The sequence below is a fragment of the Cicer arietinum genome, chromosome 4 (genome assembly GCF_000331145.2).
Source record: "Cicer arietinum cultivar CDC Frontier isolate Library 1 chromosome 4, Cicar.CDCFrontier_v2.0, whole genome shotgun sequence".
Lineage (NCBI taxonomy): Eukaryota > Viridiplantae > Streptophyta > Magnoliopsida > Fabales > Fabaceae > Cicer > Cicer arietinum.
Genome location: NC_021163.2, coordinates 18605109 through 18628631, shown reverse-complemented (window position 1 = coordinate 18628631; position 23523 = coordinate 18605109). Strand labels below are relative to the sequence as shown.

The following is a 23523-nucleotide window of genomic DNA, read 5'->3' as shown; positions in this document are numbered from 1 at the left end:
GGCAGGCTTATCTCTATTCAATGTGGAACATGGGTTTTTCCCAATAGACCTCCCTAACCCTCAAAACTATTAGGCTTGTTGTGTCGATATAAATTGTGGGTGGTCTAAATCAATAGCCATTGAAACCATATTACATTTTTATATTGGGTCTAACTCATCCTTACAAAAGCATCTTGTAAGGGTCATTCCAAGTGTTATCTTTATTCAATGTGGCACATGGATTTTTCCCAATACATTATTATGAATTGTTTGTAAGATTATTGAAAATTAACCCGAATAAAAGGATGTATAACTATTGTGATCATGATATGATATGACAGGATCTCAATCCTATTTTATATTACATCTCTCATGTACTCCCTCTGGTCACTATTATAAGAAATAACAACACATCCAATTTTAGTCACTATTATAAGCAAAAGTCAATAACTTATACTCTTTAAATACTATTATTCCAAATATAACCTTCATTTAATTCAAATTTTTCTTTCCAACTCTATTTTGATTTATGGGAACAAAATGTAGAGAAACTAAACATGAGAGAGGTTGTGTACACTTCTCCAGTAAAAAAGAAGAAAAGTTTTTTTGCAAGCGAGCATGGTTGGCGCGGTAAGTTTTGTTTATGAAAACACGGTGTGTGAATGATCTGTAGTAGCAGTAGTAGAAAATAAAAGAAACAAAACGATTTTTTCTTTCACGTCAGCATATTTTAGTTATTTTAATCATTTGTTAAAATGAACTACTATATTAATAAAATTGAAATTAATGATTTTCAAATAAATCTTAAAAAGGGAAGTTTAGTAAATTTGATCTGAGTTTTACATGAAATCTATACAATTAACAACATTTAACTAACTTTCTTAATTACCTTGAAAACAGTTTTTTTAGCTTATATTAGTGATCGGAGGGAGTATATAAATACCTGTAGAAACTTGTTCATTGTTAGTAAGAAATATTCCTATTCAAGACGGTATCTAGAGTAAGGTTCTGATATTAAGTTTTGTTTTTTAGGTTAAGCAATCATCAAGGCTACTCGGAGTTACGTGTTTAACAACACTGGTAAGAAATATTCATATTTCCACTTAGTAGAAAAAGACTCATTGTTGTACAAATAAAATTAAAGCAAAAAAGGGGTAAAAAGGTAGGAAAAACAACAGCAATGCACTTACGAAAAACACTGGAGCCCATAGGCTAACAACTGTGAGAGCATTGTGATTATCTGCAAGAATAAAAGCACTTTAGTACCCAATAGTATCAACAGGAAAATAAAACATAACCACAAATTTAACCAGACCACTTCTTACTTTTAGAGACAAAGTCATGCCAAGAGTAAACAATATTAGTCTCTTTTATTATATCCCTTGTTGGGTCCACTAGTGGCTGGATCTGCGAACCTCAAATAAAACATTCAAGTGGGCATGCATATAACCATACAAGCATTTGGTACAAGCAAGAAACATCATCCACTCACCCACCACACACGCACACATGAACAGACAGTTGCAAAATTCTAAATGTGTATCTAGAAAACCTGAGAGGCAGCTATGAGTGTATTACGAACCTGAAGAAAGTAAGCAAACGAAAACTTTGCACTCAAAATGACAAGCCAAAACAGCATATACCTAAGAAAGCAGCATGGTATATGTTAGACTCAAGAATTAGATAGAAACAAGCAAGGCTGTTGTAATTACATATTTCTATATTAAACTGGGAAGAACATGGGACAAAATCCCCCACAGAAGTAACCACGCTTAGTACTAACTTCTAATTAGTATTTCTACATGAGTTCTAAGTAAAAATAACAGCACAAAAGACGGTGTCTAGTGCATACTTGATGAAATCCAAACTCCTTTCATACATTCCCCGTCCAACATAATGACGTTCCTTAATCAGTCAATATAAAGGAACAAACATCAGCATAACTACACAAGAAATTGAACAAACAATATACGATGAATTAATAATGCAATTATAGAAACAAATGCAAGTGAAGACGAAAAAAACCTGGCGCAGCCACTTCACAAAGCGAATGAGGGGCCAGCGATCACACTGGTTTGTCAAAAGATGACATGCAGGAATCCGCATGAAGAAACTAATGAAAAATTGGACACCGGCATAAATCCCAATGACAATCACATAGAATCTGAAAATAAGTGAATTTGAATCTCCTTTACTCTCCTCCTGGAGTGCTTTTCTGCAGTCGTGCACAAAGAGTTGTAAATGCAAATCATCAACACAAAGCAATAAATAACGAACAGAGAAAATAACATGAATCTGAAAATATAAGAAAAAAAATCACCATTATTTTGGGCATACATACACATAAAGGAAAGTTACAAAAACAGAAGTAAGGCTAAACCAAAGAAATCGTAGAAAAATTCTTGACAGAGCTGAGCGCCTTGTTGTTGCATATGCACCATACATCATGAAAATGTCCAGGACACCTGAAAAAAGAAGCATAAAGGTGAAAACTTATACTAGATGAAGGTAATAAAATATAACTCCGGCAACAAAATTTATTGATTCTTGGAAGATATTCAACAAACAAAAGAGTATGTAACTAAGATGAAAGATCTAAAACTTCACAACAGAAATATACATACTCTCAAAAAACTTCATCACAACAAATGTAGGTCCAAGACTAAGAACTTCTCGCAAGGTCTTGGCATTAAATTTTCCATCATTGAAAGCAATAATTGTTAGACCCTGAAAGTTGGAATAACATGAAAAACTTTAGGATGCAAAAATTAAATCCTGCAAAAAACATGAAACTAAATACCAATTAAAAATAGACAAAAAAAAAGACATGATGGAGAAAACAAAAATTAAATTTCAAAAACATTATTTGAGAATATATTTTGACTAGATCAGAGTAAACAGACGTATAAACCTGGAACATCATGAAAAGAAATATCCACAATCGATGAAAACTATGATATAGATGAAAAAAAGTTCGATGCTCCACAAAAGATGTTTTCCCCTGACGTTGACCCCTGCCAGATAACATTTTCTGCATTGTACACAAAAAGATAAATAAAACACCAGATCAAACAAAAGCATACTACCGTTATTGACAACGGTTTATTAAGGACCCAATGAGATATGAAGCTCCATCTGTTATGGATTCTACAATACGTTCAAGTTAAACTACCTTCATTAGGCATTTATTATTCTTGCTTTGAGAGCTTTTATGATACATGTCACACATCATCATACACTTGTTATTCCACCCAAGAACTAGAAAAAAATAAACAACCCATTCCTATTGTGCATCATTCTTAGCATCACTGTCCTTTAACAGTATCCAACACAGAAATGCAATAAAACGAACTGTGTGGTGTAATAAGAAACGTATCTAACATAATTAAAAAAGAGACAAACCTTTGATCTAAGTGGTGGCTTTTGGAAAAATGAAGAACTTGTGCGCCATGGCCAGCTAAGCTCAAAGCAATGCAGTGACCTGAAAAAATTCTGAGGTCAAACTACTAAATGAATATTAGAGAAAATTACACTAACCTCCCTTGAAGTTTCACCAAATAACAAAAACATCCTTTCTAGTTTTTTAACTAAGCACCTACCTCCTTTGGAATTAACACCGTTAGTAGTTGCTAAAAACAAAAACAAAAATTGTCACGATCTGCCTATTCTGATACTACCCTTCTGGCTTCTGCAAATTTCACTCATTTCCTAGTTTCCTTCTTTTTCATCAAAGCTACAGGCGCTCTTGTTATTTTGGATGTGTTTTCATCGCTTGGCCATTGTAACCTGCAGCTTTCCTTCAATGTTTTTGCTACTATTGTTGCTCTACTTTATTTTATATCTAATATGCTCTTGGCTCTAGTTTCATCAAGTACTCAAGAGCATCGACATTTATTACCCATTTCTGAAAAGGTCAAACACTTATTAGACTTACGTCACAACACACTCATACCTGAAATCTAAACCAGATTTTCCCAAACAAACAGCAGGTTCCAACTTTGTAAGGGATTTGGAATACAGAATCCCTAAATAAAAGGAATAAAATGGGAATGGGGGAACTTATATCTAATATGCTCTTGGCTATAGTTTCATCAAGTAATCAAGAGCATCGACCTTTATTACCCATTTCTGAAAAGGTCACAACACTTATTGGACCTCCGTAACAACACACTCGTACCTGCAAACTAAACCAGATTTCCCGAAACAAACAGCAAGTTCCAACTTCCTAAGGGATTTGGAATACAAAACCCCTAAATGAAAAGAATAAAATGGGAATGGGGGAACTTATACAACAATCATGGTAGAAAGAAAAAGAAAATTATCGGGAGTTTCATAAATGAATATTTGTTTCTGTCTAGTATAGAGAGCAGCTCTAGTGAGTGAGTGGTTCGTGTATGAGCAGCTCTTATCGGTGGAAGAAAGACATTAAACATAAAAGGGAGTTTATGTCAATTGGAAAATAAATTAAGGGAGCTGGGAGTTCAGTTTAGAAGTAGAGGGGGTGTTTATGACATCCAATGAAACCTCAAGGGAGACCAACGCAACTTTCCCTATTTTGTCATGTTATGTTCAATTTCAAATAATTGTGTAATGAACTAGTAAATCTTAGGTGGCAGGTGTTGGTACCGCTCCACAAACAGTTAAGTGGTTTACAATATTCTTAAGACAGTAGCATAGTTTGTTAAATCTATTATAGGAAAAATATACAATGTAATAGAGCTCTGTTAACCTTCAGCTTGAGTGTTTATAAAGCTGGGTTTGTGACCAATCGACAGCGGTACACTATGGCAAATCGACTTCATGAATAGATAAAGTTATTGTAGGTTATTGCATTTGCATTGAGTGGAGAATCTCTCAAATGGTAGGTCTCCTCGCGAAGTCAAGAATAGCAATAATAATTCTCAAAAATTAGGGCAATATATTTTGTTGAATTGAATATACTGACAATACAATAGATACATACACATGTATTGAAAGATAATTAAGGAAATATAATTATGACTCTATAAAATCAAATCCCTATAATTGTGATATTTCTCAATAATAATAAATCACGGTTTTGGCACTCCCCCTCCACTAGGTGGATAAGTGTTCTCCATTTCCAATGATGTATTTTTGTTGGGATATAAAATCCCTTTCTTGGAGAGGGCTACTTCAATTCGCAAGAAATATTTAATTTCCCCAAGTTCTTTATCTCAAATTCCTTGGCTAAGTAAGTGTTGTCCTAACAGTTGTTGTTCCTTTTCATCAACACCAAACACTATAATGTCATCCACATATACCAATAACAATGTTACTCCTCTTGACTCAAAGTGTTTGACACAGAGGGTATGGAATTCCTTGCTTTGATTGAATCCCAGACCCACCATGACTAGTAAATATCCCAAACCACGCTCGTGGCAACTGTTTTTTTAGCCTACAAATAGCATTGGCAGCAACACGCTCACCGTATCTAGGGGGTAAGTCCGTATAAATCTCTTATTCAAGGTCTCCATGGAGGAAGGCATTTTTTACATCAAACTGGTGTAAGTTTCAACTGCAGTTAGCTGCTAGAGATAATATTACCCTTACAGTATTCATTTTTGCAGCTGGGACATTTATCTCCAAATAATCCACCTCATACGTTCGAGTGCATCATTTAGCTACCAATCTTGACTTGTATCTTTCAATAAATCCATAACCTTGTACTTTACAATGTATACCCACGTGCATCCTACAAGTATCCTTCCATTTGGTAGAAGATCTAAATCCCAAATACTGTTCATGTTTAGTGCTTCTGTATCCAAATACATGGTTTGTTTCCATTTCCTATGATTCAACTAGAGAGGTAGGTATAGTGGTAGTGTTCATGCTTGTGAGAAAGGCTTATGGGTTGGTGAAAATTGTTCAAAGCATAGATAGATCGACACAGGGTAGAGTGGCTTGTTTGTACATGTCCTAGTCTTCCTAATTGCAATTCCAATATGGAGATCGTCATAAAGTGGTGGTGTGCTGGATTCTGGTTCTTGTGCAAGGGATGGTGCAGAAATTGAATCACTAGATTTTGAAAGGTTCAATGAAGTTACCTCATGTAAAGTTGGATTGCACTCTTGCATATCACTAGATTCAAGTATGGCCTTCAATCATCTTGTATATACTAGATATTTCCCATATCTTACATCAACTCCATTTCCATCCTTTTCAGAATCAATTTCACTCTCAACATTGTACCGACAAGTTTCAGCCTCAGCTTCTGGTTCGAGAGTCAAGTGAATAAGTAGAAGAGGTTCATCTTCCTTACTTGCATTCTACCCTTGAAGATGAGTTTGCCCGAAGTAACTTTCTTATTCGTGGAAAGTGACATCTCGAGAGACAAAGAATTTATGGAATGATGGGATGATAGCATTTGTAAGCCTTTTGGGTGGAAGAGGACCCAATAAAGACACATTTTAGGACTCTAGGATCAAGTTTCCAATCACTACGGATATGGACAAACAATACACACCCAAATATTATGGGGGTAAAGTTACAAGAGGACAGAGCCTTCGTAGGAGTTTTGGGGCAAGGACACTAGAAGGTAACCGATTTATGAGATACGATGCAGTTAAAACTGCATCTTCTCAAAATTTCTTGGAAACCTTATTTTGAAATAACATAGCTCAAGTTTGATCTAAACATTATTCTGCACTACTTAAATACGAAATGAGATCAAATTCTCCAACAGTTATAAAGTGTATATGAAGCATTAAGTCCAACAGAAAATTAAAACTTACCAAATGAAAGTGGAGAACCGTACCAGAATATGCCATAGAACTAATACATGTTGGTTTCTCCAACTTAATAAGAAAGGATTTCACCTTCTCTACTCCATCCTGGTTTAATGGAGAAAACCCTTTGTTTTCATAACTAACTCCCGCTGCCATATTCGTAAAACGAGCAAACAAACAGTATAGAGTATAGAGATGAAAGATCGATCTCTCAAACAAGACTGGGAAAAAACAGGCTAGCCAAAAACAGTGATAAGTCTAAACAATGAGAACGGTCGTCAACAACAAACGAACGTCGGAAGTCCAAAAATACCCACAACCTGTAAATATTATGTGATGCAACAGTAGCAACATTGGCAAACGTTTGTAAACCAGATAAATCCAAGCAAAAAAATGTGTGTTTCAATTAAAAGTCATCTAATCGAAAAGGGGACCCCACAATGGGAAGAGTATGCACCGATCTATCAATGGCTGAAAGACAAAGATGAACAGTGCTGCGTGGCTTACACGCATCTGAGAAGCCACCGGAATGCTAGTGCGCATGGTTGTTTCATTGGAGGTGAGATTCTGGGTTCTGACCGATTTTGGGCCGTTAATCCCGTTGATGGGGGTGGTGATGTTGGATTCGCAACTGAAAGTGGAGAAACATGTGAACAGTTTCGATGCATGAACAGTGTCGCAAACGTGAACAGTAACAAAACTGGAACCACACAAAAATATCTCAAGTGGCTGCAAAGAGAACGCAAAGGAAAAGAAAAATACTGCATTGAAGCTGGAAAAACAAAGGAAACCACAAAAACAGCGGCTAGGATTTACGCGGAAGCAAGACCCCTAAAATCGGGAGCCTTGATGCCATCTCAAGAATTAGGAAAATATATTTTAGGCTTAATTCCGTAGTTGGTCTTTTATATTTAGAAAGTTTCAAGTGGGTCCCTTACGTTAATAAGTTAGGTTCAGTTAGTTCCTTCAGTTAGCCAAAAACAGTGATAAGTCTAAACAATGAGAACGGTCGTCAACAACAAACGAACGTCGGAAGTCCAAAAATACCCACAACCTGTAAATATTATGTGATGCAACAGTAGCAACATTGGCAAACGTTTGTAAACCAGATAAATCCAAGCAAAAAAATGTGTGTTTCAATTAAAAGTCATCTAATAGAAAAGGGGACCCCACAATGGAAAGAGTATGCACCGATCTATCAATGGCTGAAAGACAAAGATGAACAGTGCTGCGTGGCTTACACGCATCTGAGAAGCCACCGGAATGCTAGTGCGCATGGTTGTTTCATTGGAGGTGAGATTCTGGGTTCTGACCGATTTTGGGCCGTTAATCCCGTTGATGGGGGTGGTGATGTTGGATTCGCAACTGAAAGTGGAGAAACATGTGAACAGTTTCGATGCATGAACAGTGTCGCAAACGTGAACAGTAACAAAACTGGAACCACACAAAAATATCTCAAGTGGCTGCAAAGAACGCAAAGGAAAAGAAAAATACTGCATTGAAGCTGGAAAAACAAAGGAAACCACAAAAACAGCGGCTAGGATTTATGCGGAAGCAAGACCCCTAAAATCGGGAGCCTTGATGCCATCTCAAGAATTAGGAAAATATATTTTAGGCTTAATTCCATAGTTGGTCTTTTATATTTAGAAAGTTTCAAGTGGGTCCCTTACGTTAATAAGTTAGGTTCAGTTAGTTCCTTCAGTTAAATTTTGACTTAACACCATGAGAACTTGTGAGGTGTCTAATGGAAATATGACGTGTCAATTAATACCTTGACTTAATTTAATATTTGGTCCTTTACAAACATTTTAGTTATATATAAAGGATAGTAACTGTTAAGTACTCCCACCATACCTTTTTAGTTGACGTTTTAAGGATATTTACACCTAATAAGAAAACCAATAAATTGTTACTTTTGATCAAATTATTTCTTTTTCCTAAAATACCCTTTATTTATTATCTCATTCTACCAATTTATCTCTCAACAATAAATACTAAAGGGTATTATTGACAAACGATAATAAATGTTGCATTGACCTTTAAAATAAAGTAAATAGGAACAACATTTTTCTAGAAAAACAACCGGTAAAAAGTAATAAAGAACTGAGGGGTAGCAGTTACTATGCAAGTAGTAATTACGTTTAGGGGACATAACTGCTATACGGCAGCTACTCTTAGGCGTGTGGTGGTTTACAAACATGTGGGTGTGTACTACGTACTTTGTGGCATTTTCATGGTCAACTTTAAGAGTTCGCAGTCCTCTGTAGGAGTATAACTCTAGGAAAACATATTTTTGCTGCAACTTGTTGTAATTTGTGTACTTTCAGTATATTTAATCAAACATTGAAAGAAAAGTGATTATTTTGAATCTCAAAATAGGCAACAAAATTCAGTTTTCTACAGATAAGAAACAATTCAAATAAAAGAGAAGGTCGCTAAAGAGTTTTTACCAGAAATACTCATTAAAATCATCATAATTTCTCCAGGAAGAATGAGGTGCCTTCCCATTATCATTGTTTGCAGCTTCCTGAAATTCCAGGTAAATAAATGATAAAATTCAGAATTAAAGTATTAGAACCACTGAAGATTATAGAATTAAAGAAATTAACCCCTAAATGAAAACAATGCATATAACAGAAAACCGAGCTGCAAGACTATAGAAGACTACGGGTGTATTTGCATGAAATTAAAAAAAAAACTAAAATGGTATGAAATCCATTTGGTTCAATTGAATTTCCTTTAATATTAATTTCTTATTTAAATATAGTAAGTAAACTTCTTCGCTCTTAAATTCCTTTGTTTGAATGGAGTAATTTAATGTACAATAGCAATCAAACTAAGGTGAGTTATACCATACACTATTTTGAAAGTAGTATACAGATATATTTCAAATTTAAATTACGACTAGACCCTCCATCTTTTTCTCTCTCACCCAAACCACATCCTTTTACTACCTTAGGGTATTTCCGACACCCATTGGTCACCAAACAGCCATCCCTCGACACTTGGCAATGCAACTCACCATGTGCACCACTGCAGCACCTCCAACATAAACAAGAGTCTCTACTACTCTGCAAAAACAGAGTCCCAGTCAAGTCTGCAATGCTCCTGCCGCAACCCACTGCAAGCAACAATGCTTCCACCATCGCTGCTCAAATCCTTCAACCACCAACAGCTAAACCATTTCCGCGCCATGGAACCCGGCCTGCCTCTACACCATCACCAAACCCTCCTTCCCCACCTCAAGCAATACTCCCAAATCGTGCTCTCTTTTCACCAACTAACAATCCTCCCTCGACCTTCCTCTTAGTCACTCCTCAATGACATCAAGACCAAGGTTCATCGACTCAACGTTGCATGGCAATTGATTGGCGAAACAGACCAACGAAACCCCACCCCAAGTCACCCTTTGCCTTCTTCACAATAGAATAGTGCCTTGTCTTAACAGGATTCACACGACAAGCTGCTAGGGCCTTTGACAACATTGAAGATTTCAAGGACACAAAAACAACATCCCTAACACTTCATTTTTCTTCTCAACATGCTCTGTATATACGACCTCAGTAAACTTGTTCCAGTTTTCAATAAAATCAAAAACATGATGTTCAAGACTTCAAGCACGATGTGAAAATACACATCATTATGTTAAAAAAGCGATGAAAATAGGGTAGCGCCAAAACGGCATAGTCGTTCTTGAAGGAGATGAATGTGCGAAGGATTGAGCCGAACATCATTACTTGCATAGTTTTGTCGAACGAGATATGTAGAAAGATGGGTGAGAACCCAAAGGAAAGCTTTAGAGGGTAAAAAGGAATGTTGGTATCTTAATACGACATGCGGATGGGCTGCTAAGTCTGCACAAATGGTAGGTCTATGCCTTTTTTTAAACAACAACAACAACCAAGCCTTATCCCATAAAGTAGGGTCGGCTACATGAATCAAATAATAAAGTGTTGGGATGTTGTATATAAAATGGTTAAAAATGTACAGTACCATGTATAACACTTAGAAATAAGAGTAATTTATTTCTTTTAACCTTGAATTTGCAAATCCAAAGGGAGTTTTAAGTGTTTAAGGGGCGTCTTTTGATTTAGTTAATGAATATTTGGTATAAAATGTGTTAGTTGTTGCTCTAGCACTTTTAGTATCGTTTTACTGTGATTAATGAGGTTTGCTTAGAGTGCGGAATAAAGAAAATCCAAGAAGGAATGCTCCAAGATGCTTCAGCATCTGCGGACAAGTCTCATTGTAAAAGGAGGTCGACTGTAATTCTTCACTATCTCCTGAAGTAGTCCCATGTATGAGACATGTACTACAGCGCCAGATAAGGACATTTCTGAAGAGCTGTTGGAAATTTCTGTTTTTTGGTATGTGTTTACTTTTTGTTCAGCTTATTGTCATTCCAGCTTTGTAATGATGGATCTATCTATACTTGGTTTACATTTTATATTTTGTTGTATTTAAGCTTACTGGTTTAAATGTTTTAGGCTAGGAAGCAATGACTTGTAATGAACCTTGTAGGTGATGTGTTGCCATGTTTTTGTTAAGAAATTCAATTCAAAGTGTGTTTAAGCCAATGTTTCAAAAACTGGACCGGAGATTGAACCGGTGAGACATCCGGGTCATAGTTCAATTGCTTTAACATGTTTAACCACGGTTGAACCAGACAATAAAAAAAAAAAAAATTACAATGCCAAATTCAAAGATACTTCGTGGAATGTTTTGATATTTTTTTTAAATTGTTAAATTTAATATTTTATTGCTTAAATTTTATTTCATTTTTTGCATCTTTTATTCATTTGTATAGAAAATGCTAAGTACTGATCCATCATGACCGAGTCTCTCTCTCTAAATTAGCGAGTACCTTTTATTTATTTATTTTTTTAATTTCATTTGACATATTTTTATTATTTTGTATTGCTTCATTTAATATATATGGGCTCAAGCTCACTTACACAGCCTTAAATCTCTCTCTACCTCTACTATGCATCTGCCAAGGAAGGTTACAGCCGCCAGAGCTTTTTCTTGTAGCTTCTTCAACAGTCATCTCCCTGTCTCTCTTTTTTTCTGTGTGTTTGCTACCATAATTTCATTAAGTCAAACACAACAAAAGAAAAGAAAAGAAAAAAAAAAGGATTATGGAAAATCTTGTTTTGCTCTGATTCCTGAGATTGTGGGAAGAAATAAGGAACAGTTTGAACTATAGGGTTGTCAAAGGATAAGTTATGGATGGAAAAAACAAGGGAAAAACAAAAAAACAATTTTAAAAGTTATCTTGCTGTATCGAACGGTTTACTGAAACCATTGCCAGTTCTGTGGTTTTACCGGTTCAATCCAGTATAAAGCGGTTTGAGCGATTTTATTCCAGTTCAAACGAACTACTAGTTTTCAGCGCTTGACCTGCCTGGAAACAACCCCAGTTCCAGGTTGAATCGGTCAAACCAGCCAGTCCAGTTCGGTTTATGAAAACATTGGTTTATGATAAATGTTTTCCACTAAGATTTGCCCCTTGGTTCAAAAATAACAGGCCACTAAATATAGAAAGAGTTTAGTGAGTGGAAATCTTTGGGAAATATGGATAATATAGGTAATGCACACATTATCTAAGTTTGGTAAAGCTAGAAGTAGTACATCAAAGTCCAAAGGGTGAATTGAATCATGGTTATTAGTCAGGAGTGTAATAAATGAGAACTTAGACATAAAGGAATCTCAATAAAACTCTATAGGAAGTGACTGAAAGGCACCATCGTTTATTCTCATGCTTGGCGATTTATTAGGAAGTTGCATCCCTAGCTGTTTTCAACCACCAGTTTTTGCCACTTCTTTTTGAGTTATTTTTACTTTCATGTGCATTTTAATTTACTATTTTTACCGCCTCAATTTAATGTGTCATTGTTACTTTGCTATCTCACATACTAGATTATCCAAACTGAGAATTTGTGAAATTCACCACAACCAATCCTCGCGGGAGTGATATCTAGCTTCACTTCATTATTATCACGATTTTGTATACTTGCACAATACAAAATTTACAACACAAATCGATGTGATGGGCAATTTATGAGGTCCAGTTTGTTCTCCCATGTCTTTGTAGAAATAGTTTAAACATTAACTCAAAGGTGAATATATTCGCTAACTTCTATTCAAATTACTGATATGAATGACCATGCATACTGTAAAAGATAGACAATTAAATGGTTTTATGCATATCCAAAGCATAAAATTATGTGCATGTCTATTGCTGATGTACAGAGCTTATTTCAACTCTTGACAATGTAAAGTTCAAAAAAAAAATTATAGAACACTGAGACTTACTGCAGCAATAACGTCATAGAGAAGAAGGATAACATTCTCAAGAAATGAGACACCATTCTCAGAAGTGCAACTATTAGCTGTCTGTGCAATCTTCTGCCTTAAAATCTCGTCCATCTCTCTAGCCATCTGCATATATTTACAAGATTTAATCATAAATGATATCCAGGGGGAACACATAAGCAAAATAGAAACCAAAATTGAAAGAAACAAAAAATGGAACAACGAGAACAAAAAGTTAGCAAAAAAATTAAAACAAAAACCTGAGCAAAAAAAAATCAGATTTTATTGTGTTCGAATATTTAAAAAATATTTGGGAAGGATGGGACCATAATATTAAATTAGGATATTTTACATTATTTTCAAGAGAATCCAGTTATCTTAATTTAGGAATCTTATCAAGATAGGATCCTTACATTATTTTTAGAGATGTTATTTTATACTTGAAGTTTTATTTAATCAGGATTGCAAGATTAGTATCGGTATGTATACCACAGTTGGGTTGGTAATATTATAGAACATAATATCAGTGTAATCGAAAATCGGCCATGGCGGCATTTCAACAGACCGCCATAGAAAATATGTGACGTAGCGATTTTCGTATGGCAGGGCCATGGCAGCCACCAGGAAGGAAAAGGACATGGCAATGTGGCAGAAAAGCCAGGTTTTTTCGTCGAAAATAGAATAAAAAAATGTGGGATGGGACATGTGACCCGACCCAAAATCAGGCCCATAATGGGTTAAATTCCGATTAAAACGTAAAAAGATGGATATTTTACCATTTTACCCTCTTTTCTCAAGGTGTTTCTTCTCTCTCTGCTCTCTACATGTTCTCTTTCTCTCCTGTGTGTCCGACAATTGAATGAGCGGCTGCAACATAACTGTGTGTGCAGCTGCAACCACCATCATCCAACTGCATGTGCGACTATAATGCAACCGCCACCAACTGACCACCCAGATCTCTGCTCTCTGTTCTCTCTTCTCTGCTTAGGGGCGCGCGACCAGCTCTCTGTTTTCTTTTCTCTCTGTTTTCTATTTTTCTTATTCTAATAAGTATTATGTTTCTTTTTTCTTCAATTTTTTATTTATTTTTTCCTTCTATATTTCTGTTTAAACTTCTTTTTTTATTTTTTAAATTTTCTTAAGTCTGTTTTTATTTGTTTATAGACATCCAGTTTTTAAATTAACTTAATTTGGTTTTTAAATCGGTTTCTTAATTGGTGTTTTTTGTTTTGTTTCTGCCGTTTTGTGTATATATATATAAAATAAGTTTTTAAACCTGTCCTCCATGCTTCCGCCATTTGCTGCTAGCCATCCGCCACGTGTGTTTATGGAGGATTTTTGGCTTATTGGAAAAAACTCAAGTCCTACATTGTGAAAATAGATAGAGCTCTATAAGAGTTTATATAGAGTGACACCCCTTCACCTTACAAGCCGGTTTTGTAAGGATGTGTTGGGCCCAAAACCTAAGATGGCTCACTACCATCAACTGCCATCCGCCATCGATGACATTGCATAATATACCATATCATTTAAATATTCTGAGCCTCTAGTCTACATTCTTAATCTCCTTCCTTACCAGAACACAATAATTTCAAAAGGATTCGCGTGCAGTATCATCTCTGTAATCCCATGTCAAACTCAAATCCACTAAAATATGGAACTTGTGTTTTACATATTGTTCTATACTTGGCATAAAAATTTATTGACTTCCAGATTGTCATGAAAAATTCTGGCCACAAAAATATCAGACTACATTACCCTCAAGAATAATGACTCCATTTCAAAACATAAATGTGATTAAGTCTATTGACAGTAGAGATAGAGATTATCTCACATTCAAGAATGAGGGAAATATTATATTATTATATAAGGGTGGATAAAGATAAACTATCAGGTCAGTATTTTGTATAGCCTCATACTACACTTCCTCAGTTTAATGGGTGACAATTCTCTCATATAGTCCCTCCTTACTTAACCCTATAAGTTGAAAAGAATCCAATAGTAATTCAAATCTAAAAAAGTTCCACCACTGTCTGCAATAACACAAGAACATCAACAATTTGAGACCAATAGTGCATTTAAATAGTGAAGTAATCAAATTAATGCAACTAAATGGATGAGAAAAAGATGGTGATGAAGAAGTAGGGTATTACAACACCAACGATTAATTTAGAAGGCAATATCACGACAATAAATGCCAGTAAATTAAATACCAAAAACTTTGCAGAAACAGTAGAAGAGAAATATGAAATACTATGTTCAATAACTTACATGATGGAATATGTAGCACAAACATTCGGGTAGAAATCTGATATTTGAAGCTTCGCCCCATATTAGGAGGTATAAAGAAACATACAGCAATTTCTTCTCTTTACCAACAGCCTCCAAACTAAAAAAACCACAATATACCCTTCAGTGTCAGTAATCATATTCATAGATCACAAAATCAATTAGTTTTCATACCAATATGAATAGTCATAGTACCTGCTCCAAACAGGCTGAATACATAGGTAGCTGCACCAATTTATGTAATTCTCGAGAATCTTGATGAATACTCTCTGCACAGCTGCTTCATCCAATTTCTGGAAACAATAAATCATGTTGAGAATAAGAACAAATACAGAATTAAAAAATGCCAACAACAGGGTAACAAAATAATAATCCAAAGAAAATTATCATGCAGGGAAGGTGGACTACTCCTTATGGCGTGCATTGCTGTATGTAATTTCAAAATGTTGCATGTCAGAATGATGCAGAAATTTATGTGTAGAATTATTGAAGTATCTTTGAGGTTGTATCTAGTCCCCCAATGTTTAAAATTATTTTCTGTTGAGTACACAACTAATTCAGTTCGATTACTGTTCTTATAACAGCAGGCATGCAGTTAGCATTTCTCTACAATGTATGGTGCCCTATATATAGATAGCGTCACCTCTTGTATATTCTCAAGATTCGTTTTCTTCCTTTTACATAATGATAGCTTTCTCCACTCTAAACAAGAACCATTTGGATATCCAAAGTTATGGTCTTTCATTTAGTCATAAGAACAAAGGAACAGAAAAACAAACAATTTGCTGCAATCAGAATCATGATATATATGTATGAGAATAGTCTCTCTGTATTGAAATGTTCTTACAGTAGTCATTTGTTTACAGTGGTTACAGTAACTAGCTTGGTTTAGTTAGCTAACTATATGTAGATTTAGTGTAGAGACTGCGTTCAGTTAATCATTCAATACATTTCCAGTTGCACAAACACTTTTACAACTCTCTTCTCTCTCGCAAATCTCGAACTCCAATATAGCACGTCAAGAGCCCTTTGATCCTGATGACTTGTGAAAATCCTTCTCATCCGCCACTCACCACACGGCAGCCAGAACCTCCATTTCCGAAAACCGTGTAAATGCACAGGCGTTAGTACAACACAGAAACTATTATTAAATTACACTCCAATACAGGCAACACAAACTTCTTATTCTCTAAAACTTTCCACGTTTCCTTTGTAAGCACACCATCATTTACCCTATTCCATATTAATTAAAACCTAGTGTAACTCTTTTATTCCTCTGATACTCTCTATAAATCTTTGTAGCATGTATCTTGCTTCCCAGGTCAACCAAAATAGCACCAACAAAATTTATTTCTATACTGCAAGTCTCTTCACTTAATCTCCACAAGATTACCCTCTCCCATAGCTTGCTAGTATGGCTATGAGCTTAATCACCTTAAATCCACCTAGTTTTCTATGTAGCCCTTGCTCACATACACAACGAATAAATCACCCACGTTTGTGTTAAAATTGTGAATATCTACTAAACGCAATTCATTCAGTAAATGATGTAGCTTTTTGCAAATAAAACACTAGACAAAAACTTGAGGGATATAAGTTTAATCAAGATTCAATTCAGAAAGACAAATGATCCTCAAAAATAGAAAGATTCAAATACTTACGGGATCAGTCTTGTCTGGAACTCCAAGCCGAGATTGCTCATTTGCAAGCAGATGAACTATGTGTTCACGCTGATTAGCAACATTATCTTTCTGGCAGTAAACAAATCATCATATGCATGAGAAAAATGAGTTCGCAAGAATGCCAATGTCGAACAATTATCAATTCTAAAAGATCAAATAAATCAGATATAATCAAAATTAATTACTTCAAACAAATAAAATAATGAAAATCTGAAAGGACAGAATCACATATGTGAAGAATTCCAATCAAACTATTTTTAATTTTCAGACTGAATGAACTTATTGCTTTAGGATCCAATTATTCAGTGCCATCAAACAACTTAAATTATAATATCATTGTGGCAGACAAGCCAATCGAGCAATTTTACATCCCATTCCAGTTAATAAGTTCAGTTTCATTAGATTTTTCATAAAAACAAAAAAAAAAATGATTTATACATGTGTCACTATTGTACGCTGGAAATTCCTTTTTTACTTTCTCGAAGGCTTTTACAAGTTCAAATAATCTCTCTACTTTCCATGATACGGCCATTCTAAAGTTCTATTTTATTCAGCTCAACTGAGACTAGGGTGATCCAGAGAACAACAGTCTCTTCATCATATACTGAAAAATTCAATCAGATTTGGACCTTAAAATCTCTAGGGAAATCTCGACCATCAAAGAATCTTCCTTGACAATGCCATTGGCAAGTCCAAAATTTCCTTTAATGTTAAATCATTTGTATACATGGGAGTACATAAACAGACAAATACCGACTTCATGCAGCTTAGTAGAGCTTCCACTGTTCCTATTGTGGAAAAACATCCTATTGTGGAAAAATAGAGATTTAATAAATAAACAGTCATCAATATTCAGTTATTGACCTGTTTAGACCAGATTCCATCAGCCTCCGCAAATATATAAGCATGCAAAGGGACTCCAAAAGTGCATTTAAGTGTTCATGCCAGGCCAATACTAATGTTAGCTTACCAAGACTAATATATTTTAATAAATACAACAATTTGGTTTCACTACATATTAGAGATAAAGAAAGCTTAATTCAAGAAACCAAAAACATTAAGAATAACAGAAGAACAACACCAATCTTGACTTGACAATTGACACCAAATAAAAACATCCACAAACAGACCTGAAATCCAAAAGTATACTGCAGAAAATCTAACATGTTGGCCCTCCTTGTAGGAGAAACAAAATATGCTCTGGGCAGTTCAGGCAAGCCACTGAAATACTTCAGAGCTGAAACTGCTGCTTGCACCTAACAATAAATATTTTTCAGGTAATAAACAATCACAAAAATAAATATGGGATCTTAAATAAAGAAGCTCAAAAACCTCAGGGAAAAAAACAATAGCATTTGTTGAAGAAGCAGCGTCTATAGGGATGATGTTGTAAGCAATCAGATCCTCTGTCGATGCAGAATCTGATTCCATGACCCGCTTAAGCTACAACAAAGAGAAACCATTTTAAAAGATGTTGGAGTTCCGAAATAAATAATAACAAAATGTTCCAAAGTTGCAGCCAACATACACACTTTTTAACAGAAAAAACATCTTACCATACCCCTCATATTGCTAATTACATCCAGAAAAAAATAAAGCAATATAATGAAAACAAAGTAATTCAAAAGGAACTATAACAACAATACTACTCCTGATGAATTCAGGCATTCTGCTAAGCTAAACAAATGAACCATAGCAGCTTCTAGAAAAAAATTACAGCAAGCATTGGCTTGCTTCAATACGGCACTTCTATCTCAATTCCAAAATCCTTGAACAATGCAGTAACAAAAGGCTAATAATAAACTATTGTGACATTGTCCGCTAAATAAAATTTTATTATTGTAATGTCATCAAAAATAATGAATAATTGCATCTGGAAAGTTTTTGGGTCGAGACTGATTAATCTTATACCGATCAACACCAGCTAAGATATACAACCCCTAACAAATGAAACCTAGTTTGATCACGGTGAGAAGCACCAAGTTATACTGTGGTACAGAAATATATTGGGTTTCAAAGATCATACACAATTAAGAAAAAAGGAAGGAAGGAATGAAAAGTAATAGGATTAAAACAGTCAGAATAGCATCACCCCTAATACAGATTAAAGGAAAGTACTCAAAGCAATCAGTACAATTTCGACAAAAAAGTAGGCACATTTGTTACAAAGTTATTGCTTATAAGCAGTTTCCCTGCAGAATTTATCCCATCCACTTCTGTTATTTAGTTATTTTTCACTTTTTAAAAATAAAAAGGAGCAAGGGAAGAGAATATTGAAAAAAGTAGTCACTCAAAATCATAAACTGGTGTTAGAGAAGTAGTCACTCAAAATCATAAACTGGTGTTAGAGTATATAGGGTATAAGTGCCTGCGCAGTTTCTGTTTAATAGGTTATGGTGTACTGCATAAATTACTTATAGGGCTTATGTGAAACTGGCTGCACTGTGATATCTCTAAGAGTCCCTACAGATTCGTGTACTTCATAAATAAGGGTTAACTGAACCCATAACTAAATGAACTACATAATGCATTTAAGAAAATATTCCAGTTAGTTTTCTCTCAAATTATTACAATTTCACTTATAAAACGTAGAAAAATCTATTCTATAATCCATAATAACAATAAGCAAAGAAAAAAACATATTAATAGTTTACATTGTTCAAAGAGTGAAGAACCAGACCTCATCAGGAATTTCTTCACTCAATTGCTCAAGGACTGTTCCTAAAACCTTTAAGGTAGCAAAAACCCTTTTCCTCTTCACAGTCTTGCGCTCCAACCTGTATAGCATTTAAAGACTTGATAAGAAAAGGAATAAGAATAATCAAAACATATAATTTAGCAGGAATAAACTTTATATGAATCTTGAATACAACTTATAATATATAAATGTCCAAAAATATAAATTACCCAATATTTTAGACATTCCATTGAATGTTCGTACAACCTAATGCTCAATATTGTCAGGACCTTGAGGTTACTCATAGAATCCTGTGAAGCTTCTTTTAAGTTTTTGAGTTGGGTTTAAGGGTTGACCCGGTTTTAAAAATCAAAACTCAGTCCTTCCTCCTTCATTGGGGTTCATTTCATAACCCATAGATAAACACAGAAACGACCTAACCTTCGCTCCTCTCTCCCACCAAAACCGTAGCTCGTCGAGACTAAACCCACCTCCACCCTGCACAGCTACTTATGATGTGTTGTCTGCCATGTGTGCATCTCTGCACACGTTATTCTATCCCTCTCACTTTTTATATATTTGCTTAAGAGGAGGGAGATAGGTTGTATATTGTAATACTGTTTCTATAACAGTATAACTCAGTTTAATTGCTTCCCTGTTTATGCTATCGTAATTTTTCAATTTTAAAATCTAAACCTTTTGATAAAGCAATATGCGTGCGCGCACACACATATATAAAAAATTGCGTTTTAATATCTCTTTTCATTATTTATTCAATTTAGTTTGGTTATTTATCATATCTATAGGATCTTAGGAGCTGTGGTACGGTCCTTGAGTTACTTTCTTTTCACCTCCTCCCAATCCTAGGTAGGATGTTGAGCTTGAAAACATAGTTATCGTCTGAACTCAAAACAATAACAAATCTCTCAACATCAATTTCCGGGCTACACCCCATTAGTAACTCCACTATTTAACAGAGCCAAGGAAAAATAGATTTAAAACCACAAATATCAAACTACGAAATTCTACTGGAGATCACAACAATCAAACCTTATTTGGATGGGTGAAATCCATCAAAAAGAAAATGCAATAGCATGAGAAGAAATGAAAAAATAACAACCAGTCACATTCTAGAACTCATTCATTATTGGGAGAAAATGGTTACACAAAGCCCAAGGGGGTGGGAAAGAGGAAAAACAATGTCATCTAAATACTCCCTAAACGCATAACAATAAACATACTCGCCAAGATTCCGGCTGAAAGCACCAGATTCCCTCAACTGCATTTCTTCCTCACGTAGTTTATCCACATTATTCTTCTTTCTATAACTCTTGTAGAACTCTTGTAATCGGGCAATGTCCTGACTTCTATCTATAGTTCCAACTTCCCTTTTAGCTAGCTTTTGCTGAAAATATTAACAAAAAACAGAGAAAATGAGGACATAGAATCCTTTAAAAATTTAAAAACACACATGATGATTTTACAGCTTAGATAGTTTATAAAATAATTACACCATAATAAACTGGTGAGGTCCTAAAGTATGAAGTGCGAAGCAAAAACTTAGTTTGAAACATTTCAAAATTAAAAAATACGAATGGAAAGGGAAAAACTCAACATTACTATACTTCAGAAGCTGGTATGAACCAGTTATCAAAATGACTATAAGGTCAAAACCTCAAGTAGTAAATAAAAAGACCAATCCTGCAATAAAATTTTAAGAAAAGAAGCTAAATATGTAAACTTTTCATGGTAGGACTTCGAGAGACCAGCAAAATTCTAACATACCAACCTAGCAAGAGCTGCAACAGAGTTACAGCCAATTAAAAACATACTAGTACTCAAAATCTTAGTATTCCAATCAAAAACTAGACATTCAATATATACCTTAATGACAGACATCAAACCAGTCTTGAATTGTAAAACACCTCGGCCTTCACTATTGGGGTCCAAATTTTGAGATAACGAATAAGCATGCTCACATACTGCAAAAAACAAGAATTATTTAGAACAAAGAATGGGTATCTAAACTCTAGAGGATCTCAGTGGTCAAACTGAAATATATAAAGACAATAATCTAACAAAAGGGTTTTCATCAAAAGGACTTTCACATTTTAAACCATTTAACATTTTCCTATAATCCACCATCACCACGGGAAAAAACGGAGATAATATACAATTGAAACACTTCATATAACTTCTAAACTGCGATGCAGTCAAAAAAAGTAGCAAAGACAATGGATAAAACGGGCAAAGATAGAGCACGAAATAAAAATAGCATGGACAAGAACATACATATTCGAGAGACCGTGGGATCATCGTCTTGAATTTCATCAGCAACTCTTAAAATTTCATCAATATCTCTATTTTTAGCAAGCGCAGATGGCACATTTCCAGCAATTCCACCAGCAGGTTTCCCATATGCATCATCACCAGTTCTTTCCCTCCTCAAAGCAGCTCGAACTAACCGCTCCCAAAGTTCCTCAACATGAGACATCTGCTAACATGCATTGAAAATAAAACAAATTAATGTTTTAGAAGACAAAATGAGAAACTAAAAATCAAACTTCCATGAAGATCACAAGAAGTACAAATACAAATTCAAACAACCAGCAACATAAGCAAATGAAAAAATTGTTAAAAATGTACGGGAATTAAATTTCTTACAGGAAATTAACTTTTCTAAAGTGCATTTCTAGCAAGATAAGTAACCTAAAATATGACCATAAACGAATGAAATATTTGTTAAAAATGTACGGGAATTAAATTTCTAATATGAAATTAGAAATTAACTTTTCTAAAGTGCCTTCCTAGCTGGATAAGTAACCTAAATCATAACCATAAACAAACAGGAAAAAAAATAGCGAACAATAAAGAGCGCCAACTGAACTCAACAAATTAAACAACAATTCGGTTGAGGTCACATTGCTTCACTATCCATCAACTAATAGTGAAGCAATTCAATTTTGCAAGGGCGAGTATCGCGGAGTCAAATCGCGCTGGAATCGAATCCTCGCGCACGCTACAGAGAGAGGAGAAGGAAAATGCTAGAAATGAAGAAAAGGAAAACCTGGACTTTGTCAGTGGTTGTGGCGGACGACGACGAACTCCGATGCGTTTACCGGGCAGTTGAGTTCAAGTGCGACTCAAACTCGTTTCTGATACAAAGCCACACAGCATCTGATGCGATTTTTTACGATGCTGTGTTGTTTTAGGGTTTTAATCTTACAAATAATGAAGAAAAGTCGCTTTTTTAGTGAGTGTGTCCTTCTTTTCTTTACACAGTTGTAATTACTTTTTCTTTTAAATTTGTAATTACTTCGTGTCAAAGAGATACTTTTAAATTTGTAATTACTTCGTGTCAAAGAAAAGTACTAATTAACCGCTTAATTAAAAGTAAATAGTTAAAGAACTCGGTTATGATTCAGATTAAACAATTTTTTTATTTTCCGACATCAACTCCGGATGATTAAGGTTTAGAGTTAGAAGGTTAAAAAGTTGTAATAAGTGAATTTAAAAGTTAAAGAAATTTGTTTTTATTTGTTAAAAAAACTAAACTAAATGCGCTTTTTTTCTTTTCCCACAAAATTAAATTAGTAAACATGTTATTAGTTCATCCTAAGTTTTTAAATCTAACAGTGAATGATACTTTTATGTCTCAAAGTCTAATTAAATCGATAAATAGTAATATTTATTTGTTATTAGAAAATATAGACGGCACATAGGGTGCATTTGTTTGAACTTAAATTAAAATAATTTTTGTTTTGAATAATTTAGATATTATTTTTTAGAAATTTAAAAAAAAATGATTTTTTTTAACTTCTATTTGTTTATTATT

General features: G+C 34.6%; 1 protein-coding gene across 1 annotated transcript in view; it reads right to left on the bottom strand.

The window, feature by feature from the left end:
- The window catches only part of LOC101492868 (callose synthase 9), a 72745-nt gene extending 49799 nt beyond the window's left edge, over nt 1-22946 (bottom strand). The window contains exons 1-21 of the mRNA XM_004497329.4: nt 22756-22946; nt 21981-22182; nt 21573-21670; nt 20930-21093; nt 19692-19788; nt 18344-18454; nt 18142-18267; nt 16991-17080; nt 15525-15622; nt 15312-15429; nt 13041-13166; nt 9176-9252; nt 3382-3460; nt 2891-3010; nt 2604-2706; nt 2321-2444; nt 2005-2194; nt 1832-1884; nt 1562-1622; nt 1305-1386; nt 1170-1219 (exon numbers count right to left, since the gene is read on the bottom strand). Of these exons, the coding sequence (XP_004497386.1) occupies nt 1170-1219; nt 1305-1386; nt 1562-1622; nt 1832-1884; nt 2005-2194; nt 2321-2444; nt 2604-2706; nt 2891-3010; nt 3382-3460; nt 9176-9252; nt 13041-13166; nt 15312-15429; nt 15525-15622; nt 16991-17080; nt 18142-18267; nt 18344-18454; nt 19692-19788; nt 20930-21093; nt 21573-21670; nt 21981-22182 (2169 nt within the window). The 5' untranslated portion in view covers nt 22756-22946. The remainder of the gene's footprint in view (nt 1-1169; nt 1220-1304; nt 1387-1561; nt 1623-1831; nt 1885-2004; nt 2195-2320; nt 2445-2603; nt 2707-2890; nt 3011-3381; nt 3461-9175; nt 9253-13040; nt 13167-15311; nt 15430-15524; nt 15623-16990; nt 17081-18141; nt 18268-18343; nt 18455-19691; nt 19789-20929; nt 21094-21572; nt 21671-21980; nt 22183-22755) is intronic.
- Nucleotides 22947-23523: the final 577 nt, after the last annotated feature.